Raw genomic sequence first — 19,515 nt, 5'->3', positions numbered from 1 at the left:
AACATCTCTTTCTGTGCTGTACTGCATTTTTGATTCCAGATCAAGTGTATGAACTGTATGCTCAAAGTGCATTTTCTAATCATTTACATGAATGGATTTATTCCATGGTCTACTGTCCTCTCCTCTTAGATTCTATCTTCAGGCCTTTGTCACATCCACATATCACCTCCCAGCTTCTTGCATCATTCCCACTCTCCCTCTTCTCCCATCTATCTGTCACTCCCCTTCTCACCTGGATTTTGAGACATAGGAGCATAATTCGACCATTTGGCCTATTGAGGCTGATTTATTATCTCTCTCAATCCCATGCTCATGCCTTCTCCCCATAACCTTTGGCTCCCATACTCATCAAGAACCTATCAACGTCTGCTTTAAATACACCCAATGACTTGGCCTCCACAGCCATCTGACAACTATTCCACAGATTCACCAGTCTTTGGCTGAAAACTTTCCTCCTCATCTCCATTCTAATGGGACATCTTTGGATTCTGAGGCTGTGTCCCCTGGTCCTTGACTCCCCCATAATTGGATACATGCCCCCCACGTCCACACTATCTAGACATTGCAATATTTGTTAGGTTCCAATGAGATTCCATCCTAATTTTTCTAAACGCCAGTGAGTACAGGCTCGTAACCATCAAATGCTCCTCATATGTTAACTCTTTCATTCCCAGAATCATTTTCATGAACCACCTCTGAACCCTCTCTGATGCCATCACATCCTTTCTTAGATAAGGGGCCCAAAACTGTTCCCAGTATTCAAAGTGCAGTCTGACCAATGCCTTATGAAGCATCAGCATCTCATCCTTGCTTTTATATTCTAGTGCTCTTGAAATGAATGCTAACATTGCTTTTGATTTCCTTACCACTGACTCAACCTGCAAGTTAACCATTAGGGAATCTTACATGAGGACTCCCATTCTCCTGCACCTCTGAGTTCTGAATTTTTTTCCCAGATTTAGAAAATAGTGTTTGCCTTTATTCCTTTTGCTGAAGTAGATGACCATATACTCTCCTATAGTATATTCCATCTGCTATTTATTTGCCCATTCTCCCAATCTAAGTCCTTCTGCAGACCTCAACATGACCTGTTCCTCCACCATTCTTCAAATTGACAAAGTTTGTGGTCCACTCTCCTATCAAATTCCATCTTCTACAGCCCTTTGTCACCTCCGAGCTTCTTGTATCATTTTCACTTTCTCCTTTCCCCCACCTGCCTGTCATCCCCCTCACCTGGATCCATCTATCACCTTCCACCTCACCTTTCTTCCACCTGGCTATCTTCCCTCTTTCTTTCCCGTCCTGATGATCAGTCTCAATTTGAAGTGTTGACTGTCCGTTTCCCTCTGCTGCCTGACCTGCTAAGTTCCTCCAGTTTTTTAATATGTTGTTCCGAATTCCCATAGTCTAGTACATCTTCAATCTGTAGTGCAGTTTGGTATTGATTAACTAACTCTAACTATGATCTGTAGTTGATTAACCTACCAGTTTCTTAGCAAAGTTTGGTGTCAGGTGTTTTGGTCATTGTTTGAACCAAGGCTTATAATTAATCATGATAATGATCTTTGGGCAGCTACTTGCTGAGACGAATAGTGTTTTATAAGAATATTTAATAAGTGCAAGAAAATTATATATTTATAAAAATTAGGTACATTAATAACATTTAAAAGTTATTTGGACATGTACATGACAGGAAAGGTTTGGAGCGATATGAGCCAAGCACATGGATAGGAACTGGCATGGACCAGTTGGGCATACGTTCTGTGTTTTAGGTCCAGCGATGTGGGCGGGTGACAAAGGATGTTTGGAGTCTAGAGCTCTGCTCCCCTCTCATAGGGTAGCAATGTGGACATGGGACAAAGGACATCTAGTGTCCAGGCCGTAAAGCCAGTGATGTGGATGGGTGATGAAGAACATGTAAGGAAGGTGGGCTGTCTCAGGTCAGTGGGTTTCGGATCGGATATCCATGTTAGCAAGAGGTACGAGGGCTAATCAATCGGCGAGAATGGAATTTGAGCCTGGAGTTCAGAATTCTGTCATCAGCTAGTCTTGGGGCCGATACTGAAAATCGGAGCCCGGAAGTTGATCAGAAGTTGAAGCTTGAAGGCCTAAGAGTGGAGGCCCAGAGACCAGTCCTGGAGTTCTGTGATTCCATTTAATATCAGAGAAAGTATAGAATATACAACCTGAAATTCTCACTCTCTGCCGACATCCTCGAAACAGAAAATAAACCCAAAGAATGAAGGACAGTTTTTAAAAAAACTCCCCTCCCATGCACAAGCAGTATCAACCCTCCCTTCACTTACTCTGATATAAAGCCATCACCATTCCCACCATCCACCATGCAAGCAACACCAAAACCCCCAAAGAGAGAACATGGTCTATGGTACATCAAAAACTAACTGTTCACTTCTTCAACATTTTGACATCCCACAGGTTAGCTCTCTTGCTAAGAAGGGAGAGACAGGTATTGCTCTCTCCACAGTGAGAAAGGAGACAAACAGCCTCTGTTTCGATGGTTGCAGTCAGTCTGTAACGTTGCTTTTTATTTCAAGCTCCCCTACTTGAGAATTGGCAGCAAACTCACTCACCATTGAGAAAAGGAGTGATCGATCACTTGAGTACAGAGGCCTTTTACAGCCACTCTTGCTGTCTTCAATATTCCGTTCCTGCTACGCTTCAGTTTACATTGCTGGCAAGAATTTGTGTCCACAGGGCCATGCAAGGCTGCACTCTCCCGAATTCGGACCAAACCTGGACATAAGGAAAATGTGGCCAATCAGTGAGCTCCAAGAATGGGAACATGCCTCCTTGCAGAACTGCAGTTTGAGTGCCGCCGTATATCAAAGACCCAACAGGATTCCAGTTACCCTGAAAAGGAAAATAGAGACATTAGAAGAGGGAGAATCCTCCTGAAGGGACCTGATGAAGGATCTCAGCCCAAAATGTTGACTGTTTACTCTTTTCCATAGATGCTACCTGGCCTGCTGTGTTCCTCTAGTATTTTGTGTGTGTTGCTTGGATTTCCAGCATCTGTTGTTTGTGAAGAGGAAGAATTTAACTGTTTTGCTGATGGGCTGGGAGAAATCGCCTACCAGTGCCGACATGTTGGAGGACAGTCTGTGTGGGTGGGAGGGAGGAAAGGGGCTTGTTTTCTGTTTTGTTCTGAAGAACATTGTGGACATTTTTATGTTGGGGCTGGAATGTGTGGCAACACTTGCAGGCTGCCCTCGGCACATCCTTGGATGTGTTGGTTGTATAAATATGAATATGCAGTAACTTTAACTGACAAGGAATACTGTACTACAGATGTGATCCCTTAATTGATGTAAATTTCTAGTCACATTTTGTCATGAACATTCCTCCAGTATCATTGCTTCCAACCTGAGGATAGAGACTGATACAAAAGCTACAGCAAACTGTCAGGTCAGCAGACGTAGTCATTGGCTGCAGTCTGCCATCACTGCAGTACTTTCATGTGTCTAGGACAAAGATGGCAGGAAAAATCATTGTGGACCCTACCCATCCTGCAAAGTACCTTTTCCAAAAACTCCCTTCTGGAAAGTGGTCTACCAAAAAATGGTATAATGCTAAACACAAATTTCTGCAGATGCTGAAAATCCAGAATAACGAACATAAGTTACTGGAGAAACTTATCTAAGGTCTGGCTATCCTAAAGAAGGGTCTCTGCCTGACATGTCAGCTGTTTATTCCTCTCCATAGATGCTACTGGTATTAATTTATGCATATTTTATTCCATATTTTATGTGTTTTTTTTTATAATTGTATGTATTTTTTGTTGCATGCCAACACACCACAGCAAATTGCAAACACATGGAAATGTATATGGTGAATAAAGTTTATCATTGAAATGCTTTTGGCTTTCCTCTAATTTGGGCTCTCTGCTGAGTAAGTTCTTGTTCTGATAGTTGAGGACGAGGAGAGGCCACTACAGATTTAACTGCACTATTTCTGCAGAGCTGCTGCCGCAGCAGAAAACTGCTGCCATTGCGAGTTTTCTCCCCACTTCCTTGCTGTATCCTCTTTATCTTGCGTTTTTAAACAGATCAAAGGACAGGTCAGAGCTGAGCCAGCAGCTTTCTGCCAGTGCTTATCCTTCCGCCAGGGGTGTTTTCAGGCTTCTGTCTATGAAAGTGACTTGGATTGGTGAAGCTGCCCACCGGATGTCAAGTCATTAGACAAAGCAAAGATAATTTTTTTTTGCTTTAAAGTTCAAGGCATGAAACAACAAAATAAGAAAAAATGCTTATCTGAAACTTTCTGATCCCAGTGCACAGAACAGTGTCTGAATTTTTCTTTCTGCTTTAGAGTTATTTGCTCTGTAAATGCGTTTGGATTTTATTACATCCAGTAATATAAAATGATTCAGCTGCCATTTTCAACAATTTTATTTGAACAATGGAGAAATAGAATCAGTTGAAGTGTAAGGCATTTCTGTACTCATAGGTTGCTTTTGGGAAATACTGGACATTTTGCTGAACCTGGTTATTCTTAAAAAAAAAACACCAACTTGGAAATATTGCCAGGCATCATGAAAGCTTAGAGTCGTTGAACAATACAACACGGTTACAGGCCTTGCAGTCCAATGATTCCATGCCAACCAGTTGTTCAAATTTGCTGCATCTCACCCACATCTCTCCAAGTACCTATCCAACCACTTCTTGAAGTGGTACAAATGGACCACTTTCTGGCAGCTTGTTCCATATGCTCACCAACCTTGGCATGAAACTCTAGATCTGTGCCCCCTTATGGGGAAGAAAATCTAGTGTTCCTCAACATTAAGAAGATGGGATAGAAAAGATTAGTTAGTTAGTAAGCTGCAGACATGCTAAATTGACACTGGAAGCGCGTTGACACCTGTCGGCTGCCCCCAGAACAATCCTCGCTGATTTGATTTGATGCAAACAACTCATTTCGCTGCATGCTTTGATGTATATGTGACAAATAAAGCTAATCTTATCTTCTTTTGATTTGATTCAGCAGAGCCGCTGCTTGGCTCAACCATTCAGCTCTGAATGGTCTTGTTTAGCCGAGGTTGGACTAACCCAAGGTTGCCTCTTACTTATTGTGCACATCTTAAATTAACTACATCTTAATTGCATTGTTATGAAAAAGGATACATCTGGTCATCAGCTTCCCTCAGCAACATTGGCAAATTAGTTTGGTGGGGTCCGGGTTAATTCTCTTAAGACCCTTGACAACTGTCAGTGCTGAGCCTGCCTCCTCCACAGATCTCCCCCTTGTGTGCCTGCACGCAATTTTATTGAAAGCGGAGCCACATATTGAGGATTATAATTGAACAGTCTAATTGTTAATCACAGGGGACTGCAGGATATTCAGTCATGCACGTGTCAGAGTGAAATTGTCGTAGCTTGTGACCTGTTCTCCCCCCCCCCCCCCGAAATTCTGACCCTGTTGTTGATCCTGGGTAAGACCATCAGTTTGGCACTTTACTCGTCAGCAGCCTGGCACGTAACTGCTCTGGGACACAACATGTTTGATATAACCTCTTTTAATTAAATCTGCTCCTGTTCCTCATCAGCGCAGCATTTTATTTAATTTTATAAATCATTCTGTAAACTTGTACTATTTTTAGATGGGGGCAAAATAGATTGCTGTGTACTACTTATAAAATGAAACTTTGCATAGTGAGCAGGTTTTAAAAAATTGATCATTATGAAATATAGAGAAGTTGTCATCCCAGGAGGGAAGGTGATGTTTGTGTAAGTGGTTATGTCAGTTTACATAAAGCTGATGTCACTCTCTCTGAGGATGGCAGGTGTGGGTTCCTGCTGGGAGGATAAGGCTCCATTTTCCAACTTAAACTGTCGGCTCTGTGCTCAAGGCTGCAGGCTCTGTGGCGCCATGGCCTGCCAGAGCTGAGCTTCTGTACGCTCTCGTAGGACCATTTGAGAGAGCTTCGATTTTTTTTTTTTTTTTTTTTAACCTACTGTGTACTTCCTTTCTGGAGCATTTCCAGTTCTATCAATCTCTTTGAAGGTCTTCAATTCCCTGGAGCTTAGGAGAATGAAGGGAAACCTTTGAGATATACAGAATTATGAGGGGCATAGATAGGGTAAATACATGAAGGCTTTCCCCTCTGTTTGGGCAAGACTAGAACTAGAAGTCATTGGTTTAGGGTAAGCATGAAATATTTAATGGGAACATGAGGGGGAACTTGATGCTGACCAACTCTCATAAATCAGTATTGAATACGGAAGTTGGGATTGGTGAGTTCAAATTTGGAATATTGTGTGCAATTGTGGTCACCTATCTACAAGATTGCAAGATCTTGTCGGCATTTGTGGACTGGAGTTAGAGGGAAAGGCTAAGTATAGCCTTATTCCCTAGAGCATAGGAGAATGAGGGGTATCTTAGAGGGGTATACACAGTTATGAGAGCTTTAGATAGGATAAATACATGTCAGTAATCATCGTTCAATTCTGCCATTGTAAGAAGCTTCTGCGTTCTCCCTGTGACTCTGTGCATTTCTTCCAGGTGCTTCAGTTTCCTCCCACGTTCCAAAGAGACTTGGCTTAGTAGGTTAATTGGTCACATGAGTGTAGATGGGCCAAAAGGGCCTTTTTACTGTGCTGTATCTCTTAACTAAACAAAATTATCAATGTCCTCAGATTCTAAGGAATGCTTAGCTGAGAACTCACTATTTTCCTTGTGCTATGCAGTATGCAAGTACATAAGCAACTGGAGAGCATTGTCATACCAATATTCTGTGTCAGCACATAGCACTTCATGTAACTGTGTTATAATTTATATGAAGTACTTCGAGGCATTTCAATGTGCCATCTGTCCTATTAATGTTATCATTACAATCATTCTTGTGAAGAAATTAAATGGTATTCATCAGTTCAAAGTTTGCTCTTTATATTTATTTGTTACTAAGGTGTTGACATTGCTGGCAATATCTGCAATTATTATTCATTCCAGCTTCCCTGTAGACTAAGAAGGTAGGTTAGAGTCAACTGCATTAGTGAGTATGGACCCACAAGTAACCCAGATTGGGTAGTCAGTCCATTTGCCTCTGAACTGAAACAGATGAATTTTTACAGGTGTAGTTTCATACTTTACTGCATCCTCTTTTAATTCTGGAAAGGAAGGAAGACTGCTTCTTCCCTCTTCCTTTCCGTTTCTGATGAAGGGCCTCGGCCGAAAACGTCAACTGTTTATTCCTCTGTGTAGATGCTGCCTGACCTGAGTTCCTCCAATATTTTGGGTGTGTTACTCTGAATTTCCAACATGTGTAGAATCCCTTGTGTTTATTATCCTTTTATTTAATTATTGAACTTCAGTTCCCAAGATGCCTTATTGGGATTCAAGGTTCTGCTGGGGTAATGAATCTAAACTCTAGCTGCTAGTTCCATTTTATTTATTTTCTTTAGAGTTGCAGGAAGCTAACAGGCTCTTCTGGCTCAGAGAGCCCGTGCCATCCAATTACATCCATGTGTCCAATTAACCTACTAAACCATACGTCTTTGAATGTGGGAAGAAACCAGAGCACCCGGAGGAAACCCATGCAGTCAAGGGAAGAGCATACAAACTCCTTACACTTAGTAGCAGGAATTGAATCCAAGTTGCTGGCACCCTAATAGTGTCACACCAACCTCTACACTGCGGTGCCACCTTGTAACTCTTCGCTCTTCTCTTAACTGGTATCTCTTCTGTTACTTAATTACCCTGGTTGAGGTTGAATTGTCATGCTCAATGCTGGATTAAAAACTGCAGACATTGCATCTATATGTCATTTTCTTTCAGTTGCAGAAAAAGCCCGAAATGAATTCTCTGAAGCAGAGAAATCGTTGAAGGAGGTGGAGAGTTCAGTTGGGTAATGTATCTCTTTTATCTGTTGATATTTAAGATAAAGTGACCAATGCTCCTTTTGTCTTGTGGTCTAAAAAGAAAAAGTCTTTTTCCCAGGGTAGGACAGTCCAAAACCAGACGACATGCATAGTAGGCACTTTATTAGCTGCCACCTATTCCACTTAAATCTCACATTCACTTTAAGGTTTGATGGGTTGTGCATTTCTCTTCTGCACATCACTGTGGTAATGCGTGGTTATGAGTTACTTTCGCCTGGTCATTCTCCTCTGACCCCTCTCATTAACAAGGCATTTTCACGTCGTTCTCTGTAACCTCTAGAGACTGTTGTGTGAGAAAATCGAAGATCAGTTTCTAGATGCTGAAGCCACCCAGTCTGGCACCAACAATCATTCCATGGTCAAAGTCACTTAGATTACATTTCTTCCCCATTCTGATGTCTGGTCTGAACAATAAGTGAACCCATTGACCATGTCTGCATGTTTTCATGCTTTGAGTTACTGCCATGTGATTGATTAGATATTTGCATTAATGAGCGAATGCACAGGAGTGCTTAATAAAGTGGTCACTGAGTGTGCATGTCAGGGTGTGAGAGCAAAGATTTAAAAGGGACTTGAAGGACAACTTTCACACAAAGGGTGGTGGGTATATGAAATGAGCTAGTAGAAAAAGTAATAGAGGCAGGAATGATTCAAATTTTAAAAGATATTTGGACAGGCACATGCATCGGGAAGGTAACCCATGGACCACTCAGTTAATGGGAGGGGTCCATGGCTTGATAAAGACTGGGAGCCCCTGGTTTAGAGGGTGTGGCCCAAACACAGGCAAATGAGACTAGTTCAAGTGGGCATGCACCTTGTGTACTGACACTCCTGCACCCTGCATCACTTAATGCAGAGAGTCATAGAAAAGTACAGCACAGACCCTTTAGTCCAAGTAGTCCCGTCAAGCTGCACTGGGACCACAGACCTCCATATCCCTACCATCCATGTACCTAATCGAACTTCTCTTAAATGTTGAAATCAAACTCGCATGCACCACTTGTGCTGGCAGCTTGTTCCACACTCGCAGCTTTCTGACTGAAGAATTTTCCCTCATGTTCCCCCTAAACTTATCATCTTTGACCCATGACCTCTAGTTGTAGTCCCATACAACCTCAGTGGAAAATGCCTGCTTACGTTTACTTCACCTATACCACTCCTAATTTTGTATACCTTTATCAAATCTCCCGTCAATCTTCTACATTCCAAGGCATAAAGATCATCACACCATAAGATGTAGGAGCAGAATTAGGCCTTTTGGCCCATCGTCTCAGCCCCAATCTCCTGTCTTCTCCCTGTATCCCTTTGTGTCCTGACCATTCAAGAATCTATCAACCTCTGCCTTAAATATACATAAAGACTTGGCCACCGTAACTGCCTGTGACAATTCCACAAATTCACCACTGGTTAAGAAATTCCTTCTCATCTTTGTTCTAAAAGGACACCCCCCCCCCCCGCCATTCTGAATCTGTGTCCTCTGGTCTAAGACTCTCCCACCATAGGAAACATCCTCCACATCACTCTTATCAAGGCCTATCACCATTTGATAGGTTTCAAGAGGACACCTCTCATTCTTCTGAATTCTAGTAAATACAGGCCATCAAATGCATGCTATCATAAGGCATGCCATTCGATCCTGGAATCATTTTTGTGATCTCCTTTGAACCATCTCCAGTTTCAGCACATCCTTTCTAAGACAAAGCGGCCAAAGTTGCTCACAAACTCAGTACACAATTGAGTCCTCACTAGTGCTGTATAAAGCCTCAGCATTACATCCTTGCTTTTCTTTTCTAGTCCTCTTGAAATGAATGTTAACATTGCATTTGCCTTCCTCACTATAGACTCAACCTGTAAATTAGCCTTTAAAGAATCCTGCACAAGGACTCCTAAGTTTTTTGTATTTTCTCTCCATTTAGAAAATAGTTAACCCTTTCATTTTTTCTACTGAAGTGCATGGCCATACACTTCCTGACACTGCCATTTCTTTGCCTATTCTCCTAATCTGTCTGTCCTTCTGTAGCCTCTCTACTTCCTCAAAACTACCTGTCCCAACATCTACCTTCATATCATCTGCAAAGTTTACAACAAATCCATCAATTCCATCAACCAAATCATTAATATAAAACGTAAAAGAATTGGTCGCAACACAGACCTCTGTGGAACACCACTAATCACCAGCAGCCAACAGAGAAGGTTCCCTTTATTCCCACTTTTAGCCTCCTGCCAATCAACCACTGCCTCATCCATACAAGAATCTTTCCAGTAGTATCATATGTTCATGGCTTGTTAAGCAGCCTTGTGTGGCACCTTGTGAAAATCCAAGTACACAACAACAGCTGATTTTTCTTTGTCTATCCAGCTAGTTATTTCTTCAAAGAATATCGGGTAAGATTTTTCCTTGAGGAAACCATGCTGACTATGGCCTATTTTAACGTGTGAATTAAGTCCTAATCTATTCAGTTTTCCTCATAACTCGGGTCCTCCAATCCCAGCAAAATTTTTGTAAATTTTCACTGTACTCTTTCAAATTTATTTCCAAATTTCCTGTAGGTAAGTGACCAAAACAGGGCACAATACTCCAAATTAAAGCTCACCAACATCTTGTGCAACTTCAACATAACATCCCATCTTCTGTACTGAATATTTTGATTTATGAAGGCCATTGTGCCAAAAGCTTTCTTTATGATACTATCTACCTGTGACTCCACTTTCATTGAAATAGTGACCAGACCCCTTTGTTCTACAGCACTCCTCAGCGCCCTACCATTCACCGAGTAGGACTTGCCCTGGTTGGCGCAGCATCTTGTGCTTGTCTGCATTAAATAACATCTGCCATTTTTCAGCCTATTTTTCCATGATCCAGATCCCACTGCAAGCATTGATGATCTTCCTCGCTGTCCACTAAATCCCCAATCTTGGTGTCATCCACAAATTTGCTGATCCAGTTAACCACATAATCATCCAGATTATTGATATAGATGACAACAACAGACCCAACACCGATCCCTCTGACGCTCCACTGGTCATAGGCCTCCAGTCAGAGAGGCAACCATCTATGATCAATCTCTGGCTTCTACAAAGCCAATGTCTAATCCATTTTACTGTCTCATGTTGAGTGGCGAATGACTGAACCTTCTTGACCAACCTCCCATGTCAAATGCCTTGCTAAAGTCCATGTAGACAACTTTGCTGCCTTGCCTTTATCAACTTTTCTGGTAACTTCCCTGAAAAACTCTTAAGATTGGTTATTCACGACCTACCATGCCATGTTGACTATCCCTAATCAGCCCATGTCCATTCAAATATTTCTATATCCATTCCCTCAGAACACCTTCCAATAACTTTTGCACTACTGACGTCAAGCTACCCAGCCTATAGTTTCCCAGCAACACACACAAAATGCTGGTAGAACACAGCAGGCCAGGCAGCATCTATAGGGAGAAGCGCTGTTGACGTTTTGGGCCGAGACCCTTCGTCAGGACTAACTGAAAGGAAAGGTAGTAAGAGATTTGAAAGTAGGAGGGGGAGGGGGAAATGCAGAATGATTGGAGAAGACCAGAGGGGGTGGGATGAAGCTAAGAGTTGGAAAGGTGATTGGCAAAAGGGATACAGAGCTAGAGAAGGGAAAGGATCATGGGATGGGAGGCCTAGGGAGAAAGAAAGGGGGAAGGGAGAACCAGAGGGAGATGGAGAACAGGCAGAGTGATGGGCAGAGAGAGAACAAAAAGGGGAGAGGGAAAAAAATAAATAAATCAGGGATGGCTCCATCTCCCTCTGGGGCTCCCCTCCCCCTTTCTTTCTCCCTAGGCCTCCCGTCCCATGATCCTTTCCTTTCTCTAACTCTGTATCCCTTTTGCCAATTACCTTTCTGGCTCTCAGCTTCACCCCACCCCCTCCGGTCTTCTATCATTTTGCACTTTCCTCTCCCCCTCCTACTTTCAAATCTCTTACTACTGTTATGAAACCAGTAACTGGTTTCACTTACCAGCAAAGATAGATATGTCAGTTGAAGTCCAATGGTACTATTTTCAAAAGTTTTATTAATAAAGGGGCACAAAAATTAAGGTTAATACAAACATTCAGATAACATGCGTCAATACTCAATCTAAAACGCAGGTACATTAATAATCACTCAGAAATAAGCTCTTTCGTTGTCTAGGGTATAATACTGAGTCCAATTGGAAATATAAAGAGTCACTCTGAAGTCTGCAGGCTTTTCCCTTTTGGTTTCACGTGTTGGAGAGAGAGAGATAAACGGAAAAACTTGCCCAAAACATCCATGGAATCAGGGGAGCGATCTTCCCCGTTGTTAGTTAAAAGCGATCTTCCGTTGGTTCCAGCCACAAACCCCGCATTCGGAATTTAACGCACGTGGCTTATTTCAAAATGGCTTCCCGTTCCCACGGGAAGCGGTATCGTGCTTCTTGGTGTCTCCTTGGTGCGTCTGAGGGTCGTCCTCTTTCAGACCCTTCTTTATACTGCCTCACGGGATCTCAGGTGTCAATCAGGTTGCAGGTGATGCAATCTCTCTCTCAACCAGCCCACTTTGCCCGAGGGCTTTACAATGTCCCTGCGAGTTGGCACGTCTGCAGTTCCCAGGTGTCTCCTGAGAACAATGCCACAGTCACCAGCTTTTGTCCCAGTGGAATGTCTTTCCATTTCCTGTGTCCATTCAGCCTGTCTCTCTCTCTCTCTTGGGTCATTGACCCCCCTTTCACTAGGGCTCTTGCAATTCTCACAAAGGAGGGGGCTGGTATCATAACACTACCTTTCCTTTCAGTTAGTCCTGATGAAGGGTCTCGGACCGAAACGTCGACAGCACTTCTCCCTATAGATGCTGCCTGGCCTGCTGTGTTCCACCAGCATTTTGTGTGTTGCTTGAATTTTCAGCATCTGCAGATTTCCTTGTGTTTGCCTATAGTTTCCCAGTTGATTTTTTGGGCCTTTCTTAAACAGTAGAACAATATTAGCTATTCTCCAATTCTTCAGTACCTCCCCTATCGCTAAGAATAATTTAAATAGCTCAGCTGGGGATCCTGCAGTTTCTGCACTGCACATACAATCAGTCTGTGAGCTAATCTTTGTAGTTATGTTGATTGGGATTTCTTCTTGGTGTGTTCTTTATGCTCATTGGGTTTTTATGCTGCATTGGATCTGGAGTAACAATCATTTTGTTCTGCTTCACACTTGTGTACTGATGAATGACAATAAACAATCTTGAATGTTGCTCGTCATGGACAAGTTGGGCTGAGGGGCTCTGCATGCATGCTGTATAACTCTGACTCTGAGAAAGCTGAGAAAATCACTGACCTGTGGCCCCAGAGCATGGGGATTTTCGTATATTCCCATTGAAATTAAGAAATAACAAGAGGAAGATCTAATCTTTGCAGATGGTGGGGGGCATAGGAAAAGGTTTATTTAGCGATATTGTGTGGGATAGGCGCTTCTTCCCCCTCAAGCCACACTGCTCCAACAGCCCCCTAACAAACTTAACCTAATCACAGAGCCATTTGCAATGACCAGTTAATCTACCCAATATGTCTTTGGACTGTGGGAGTAAACTGGAGAACTCAAAAAACCCAGAGAGAACGTATACAGGCTCCTTACAGAATAGTGCTGGACTTAAACTCTGAGCTCCAAAACACCACATGCTGAGGTGTCACCAAGGTTCTCTGTGCTGGAAGAGCTAAGGCTTTGATCACACTGCCCTATTACTGACTGAGGGCACATAATTAACATCGGAGATTTTTTTTCCATCCTGGTCTATCACTGAAGACCTTAGTGCCAGAAATATGCTATGTTGGGTTCAGTAACTGTAAACATAAAGTGTATCAAAACATAGAGATATGTGCTTTTTGCATTAAATCAAGTCAGCAAGGATTGTGCTGAGCAAGTGTCGGCATGCTCCTAACACCAATGTAGTATGCCCACAACTCACTAACACTAATCAGTTAACACTGGCTCACTGGTAGAATCAGTCTACTGTTCCAGACACGGTGACTTCTTCAGGCCAACAAGCTGTGATTAGCTTTATTAAACAATAGTTTTACTTGTCACATGTACATCCAAACATACAGTGAAATGTTTTGTCTGTGTCCAAATCAGCAAGAATTATACTGGGCTTCTAGCACCAGCATGTCATTCCGACAATACACTAATCCTAATCATGTGTCTTTGGAATGTGGGAGGAAACTGGAGCACCCAGAGGAAATTGCGTGGTCACGGGGAGAATGTACAAACTCCTTACAGACCGCAGTGGGAATCGAACCCTAATCTCACAGCTGGTGCTATAAAGCACTGCACTAACTGCTATGCCACTGTGTCAAGTATTAGGATAAAATGGTCTTGCATTAAAATGTGGCTCAGAGTGACTGTCTAGAAACACAGCATCTTTCCACTTTATGTAAAGGAAGTAGAATTACTTTGCTTTGAATGACCTTACTGTGTTTGGATGTTTGAAGGGATGTGTTTTAGATGATGGGATCCATTCGTGGGCTAGCACTCCTTTAACTCTTTGGTTCTCCTTCCTCATCTGAACAGAATCTCTGAAGGGAATTTCCGTTTGGATGTGCATTTAATCAGAAATTGCTGCCCTTGGCTTCAGGAAGGAATTTGTTAAGACAGAATTTTGCTGTCATTTCTGAAGTGATAGAACTTAGCTCAATAAAATCTGCTCCCAAGGATCAAGCAATCTCTGCCCTTTGGCATTTACTGTCAGACTTTTGATTTAGAGGATATTTGGCATTTGGTAACAGTGAGGCAATCAATCACCTCCCAGCTTCTAACTTCATCTTCCCTCTTGACCCTTCTCTGCTCCTCACTTGCCAATCACCTCCCCCTGGTGACCCTCCTGCTGCTCTTTCTCTCATGGTCCACTTTCCAGCCTCTTACCTGATTCCTCTCATCCACCCACCTTGTCTGACCTATCTCCTGCCAGCTTGTACCCCTTCTTCCAACTTCATCCCCTGAGTTTTCAATCCTGATGAGAGATGCCGGTTTATTCCTCTGACCTGCTGAGTTCCTCCATCATTTTGCATGTGTTGATCAGGCCATCAAAGTGGTTGAGCCCTCATTCACATGCAAAGGGAATTTCTCTTCAACATGGCAACACTTACAGGTTGCCTCCAACACATCCTCAGAGTGTGTTGGTCATTAATACTGTATGTTTTGATGTTCATGTGACAAATAAGCTCATGTAATGTTTAGATTTGATTCTGGCTGTTAGCAAACATTTCCTCTATCTGTGTATCATTTAGTGATGTGAATTTACCACCTGCCATTGCAGGGCTAACACTAAGGTCATGACACCAGCTCAGTTAGAACCCCAAGAAGTTTGTTCTGCACTTGACACAGCTGTCATCGAACATGGAATGCTACAGCACAGTATAGACCCTTTGATCCACAATGTTGTGCTGACCTTTTAACCTACTATGAGATCTATTTAACTGTTCCCTCCCACATAGCCTTCCGTTATCTATGTGTATCTAGGCTGACTGGTGGCGCAGTGACATCAGTGCTGGACTCCAGAGTGAATGTTCCGAGTTCAAATCCAGTTGGGCCGCTCCCAGACACACTTTCCATCGAGTGTCGAGCTCGCAACTTGTCATGTGGAGTGGCGAGCTCGCAACTTGTCATGTGAAGTGGAGTGGTGCACGTGCTGCTGACTGCATCAGTAGTGTTGAGGTTGAGAAGGTTAAGACCTTCTAAGTTCCGAGAAGTGGACATCACTAGTCGTCTGACCTGGTCCAACCATGTCGACGTCAAGGTCAAGTAAACTCTCTAGCACCTCTACTTCCTTAGGACATTCTCTGTCCTCCAATCTTCAACTGGGCAGCTCCTGATGAAGGGTCATGGCCCAAACTGTCAATTGTTTATTCCCTTATGAATGGAGATGGTGATGCTGTCTGACTTGCTGAGTTCCTCCAGCATTCTGTGTGTTCCTCAATGTCCGATTGTCCCTTTCCTCCTGTGTCAATGTTTCTGAAGTTTGCATCTCTGTAATATCCAAACCTGGAGAGTTTGCTCACAAAACTTGGCTAAAATCATTCACTTACTCCCTTGTTTCTATACTGACCTAAATTTTATCTCCAGTCCCAGGGGTGGCTTGAACTCTCATTTTTCTGACTTGGAGAGGGTCACCATCTGAGTTGCTGCTAATGTTAAGTAGAGGAAGACTAGATAACAGCACAGTGCATTTATTTTTGGCATAAATTTGTCAACATTTAATTTTGCCTTTTTTTCCAAGTAAAATTTTCTTAAAAATAAGTTTCCTTTCTATGCTGAAGGCAGTGATGACTTCTGAGGTGCGGCTGCACATGTGTCATCAGTTTTGACTGTTCCCCGTGCTCCAGATTAGGTTGCAAGTGTTGACAGGCTGTTTCATTACATGATGCTTCGCAGCCTGAAGCTTTCTTGTCCCTCGTGCCTGCTGGAGAGTAACCAGTCATGAGGACAGCTGCACTTTTATTTTATTGTGTTGTGGGGATGCTAGGGGCTTGTCACGTCCTTGAATCAACTGAAGCTAAATGTCCTGCCTTTACTGTGCCCCAAACTAGACCAATCCAGATGGACAATTAAAGTAATTCAACCTAGATTTTTAGATTAGCTCAAAGTGTGGCAAATCCAATGTGAAATGCACTCAGTATACAGTAATATGCAGAAGTCTCAGCCACAAATATAAAACTAGTATACCTAACACTTTTGCAGAGTACTGTAGTAATGTACTACTCCGTACTTAACCACTGCCACAGAATAAAACAAATTTCATGATGTATGTGAGTCATAAACCCGATTCTGATATGGGTCTCTATTGTGGACTGAGAGTGGGAAAGGGGCAGGGAGAGGGGAATCACGGTTGGGAAAAGTGGAAGGGAGAGGGGAGGGAGCAGGAAGCACCAGAGAGACATTCTGTAATGATCAATAAACCAGTTGTTTGGAATAAAATGAGCTGGCCTGGTATCTCAGGGCTGGATGTGCCTGTACCTGCACCACCCTGCCCTGGAACTCCTCCTACCACCTGTCCCTCCAGTCCTTTAATGGTGCCCCACGCTCGCCAATTCCAACATGCTTTGCTTCTGCCAGATTTATAAACTTGCTGACTGTTCCATATTGACAAATACAGTACTGTGCAAAGGTCTTGGGCACCTTGGATAAATATGTGCCCAAAACACTTGCACATTACTATAACTTGTTTTGCACAGTATGTAGATTGATTTCAGCACAATGCTTGAGAGCTCAGTGGGTCAAGTAATATCAATGGAGGAAGCAGAGCAGTTGACATTTTGGGCTGAGACTCTTCAGGACCTATCAGGAGAATTATTTCTTTCCCTCCCACACAGCAAACCATTAGAAAGTTTATCAGTTGCCTGGCAGATTGTCTAACCCATGAAGCAATAGGTGAAGAGAAGATTTACGAGGATGCTGCCAGGTCTTGAGATGAGAGCTTGGGTATCTAGGACTTTATTCCTTGGTGTGTAGGAGATTGAGGAGTGACCTTATAGAGCTGTACAAAATCATGAGGGATATAGATGGGGTGAATATACATGATCTTTTTATCCCAGGGAAGGGAAACTTGAAAGCTAGAGGGCAGATGTTTAAAGTGAGAGCTGAAAGATATAAGTGACTTGACTGGCAATTACATGCAGAAGATGGTGTGTATATGGAACAAGTATCAAAGGAAGTGCTTGAGGCAAATCAGAAAGCATATGAAGATATTTGGATAGGCACATGATTATGAGGAATTTAGAGAATTATAGGCTAAGCACAGGGAAATCTGGCTAGCTTGCTGGGCGCTACGGTCAGCATGGACGAGTTGCACTGAACTATTTGACTCTGTGTGCCCCATACGTTAGTGTAATTGCTCTGACAATAGAACAAAAGGGCATTCTAAAAGGAGTAATACACAAAATGCTGGAGGAATTTAGCAGGTTAGGCAGCATTTATGGAGAAGAATAACTAGTCAACATTTTGTGCCGAGACCCTGCATCAGAACTGGAAAGGAAGGGGAAAGAAGTCAGAAAGGGGTATTGGCTTGGTCGAGGATGCTTTATCTCTGACTTACTGAGTTACAGTAGGACTGTGGGACTTGGTCAGTAACAGTTGCTGTTTTTATTTGAAAGGCCCATTTCTAACTTTATTGGCTTGGATTTTTGTTCGGGTTAGTGACTGTTGACAGGACTTGGAATGCTTTGAGTTGCAGTTTCAAACATCAGAACTTGTCGCTGAGAGCATGCAATCCTTATTTATCATTTCTTTGACTTGTTTGCAGGAATCTCGAGAAGGAACTTATGGTAGACTTCGGACCTGATGGAGAATTTTCATACATGTTCAGTCAGTGCTATGAAATGACAACAAATGAGTAAGTGGCATTTTTTATCTTTTATTTTTCCCCTGTGTGTGTTCATGTTTTTTGTTACGTCCTTATGATTTGGGTTTTAATGTAACTGGAAATTATTGTCTTCAAGAATAAAACCAAGACTCAAACCAGTCCCGAGTCCCAACTATTTTTTTTAAAACTTTTTTTTGTGTTCTATGCACTACTCAACAGTGGCTGAGTTATTTTGTAAAGTAAATGGTCCTGATCTGGATAGTCAGAAACTTTTCTAGCATGATTCAACCACTGCTGTTTCATTCGAGCACACACCCAGTGCCCCCTCATGCTCTGATCAGCCTACTAGACTGTGATTCTAGAGTTGTTTGATCTGAAAATGAGTGGTAAAACTGTGGAGTGTGCTGGATCTATAGATGATATTGTTCATAAGGTTCTTTGGATGTCAAGAATGAGGTGCAAATCTTCCTGCGACTTTTTTATTAGACATTCATAACATAGTAAAGCGCAGTGAGCAAGTAACACAACAGCAGGTAACAACTCTAATTGTAACCAAGACTTAACAAAAAACCTGCCTCGTGGTTGGTCTGTATGCTAATAACTGACTTAAGCTGAAGAGATAAAGAAATCTCTCCGATCTGAACTGCCTGTGAGACACCAAGGACAGTTTTGATTTACGTTACCATGATGCAGGTGTAGAGACGATGAAACTACTGAAATACGGAATCAGCTATACTACAAATTACTGAAAGCCCATTAAACGTTTACCAACAAACAGTTGATTATACAAAACGTGGGGAAAGTTAAATAACAGTTTAAACCCTAATCTAAGGATAGAACTCATTAACATCTTTAACTGGTTATCCACAGCTCACTTGAATTCCATTGCAAATCATTGAAATCTGAGTGATGATGAGCTTTTGTAACGAGGCTTACAAATGTCTTCTGCTTGTGCAGTGCTATGTGCCTGTGATGCTGCTGTATGGAAGTTATTTGTTGCACCTGTGCATATAACAATAAACTCAACTTTGTTTTGGTTAGGATCTACAGTGGAGTAGTTTCTTTTACCATTATATTTGCATCAAGGGCTGGATCCTGCTGACCTGTAATTATCATCCAATCTTTACAAACACCACTTACTTGAGGACGATAGGATCATGTGCTGCATAGCAGATTAAATGTCTCACTCACTTTTAGTCTGTGTACCCCCCTTGATTGGTGCTGATTACTTTAGTACAGTGGAAATCATATAGGTTCTGACATTCAGATATTTTGGGAGCTATTGACAGTTAA

General features: G+C 42.4%; 2 protein-coding genes across 2 annotated transcripts in view; one reads left to right on the top strand and one right to left on the bottom strand.

Annotated features, from left to right (window-relative positions):
• The window catches only part of c16h19orf53 (chromosome 16 C19orf53 homolog), a 355,432-nt gene that overhangs the window by 260,354 nt on the left and 75,563 nt on the right, over positions 1 to 19,515 (bottom strand). The window lies entirely within an intron of this gene.
• Positions 1 to 19,515, top strand: part of prkcsh (PRKCSH beta subunit of glucosidase II) — a 125,004-nt gene that overhangs the window by 73,462 nt on the left and 32,027 nt on the right. Inside the window, exons 12-13 of the mRNA XM_073068994.1 lie at positions 7,792 to 7,861; positions 18,163 to 18,252. Coding sequence (XP_072925095.1) covers positions 7,792 to 7,861; positions 18,163 to 18,252 — 160 coding nt within the window. The remainder of the gene's footprint in view (positions 1 to 7,791; positions 7,862 to 18,162; positions 18,253 to 19,515) is intronic.

This window comes from Hemitrygon akajei, chromosome 16 (genome assembly GCF_048418815.1).
Source record: "Hemitrygon akajei chromosome 16, sHemAka1.3, whole genome shotgun sequence".
Classification (NCBI taxonomy): Eukaryota; Metazoa; Chordata; class Chondrichthyes; order Myliobatiformes; family Dasyatidae; genus Hemitrygon; species Hemitrygon akajei.
The sequence above is the reverse complement of the archived record's forward strand: the minus strand, read 5'-3'. Positions and strand labels throughout refer to the sequence as shown.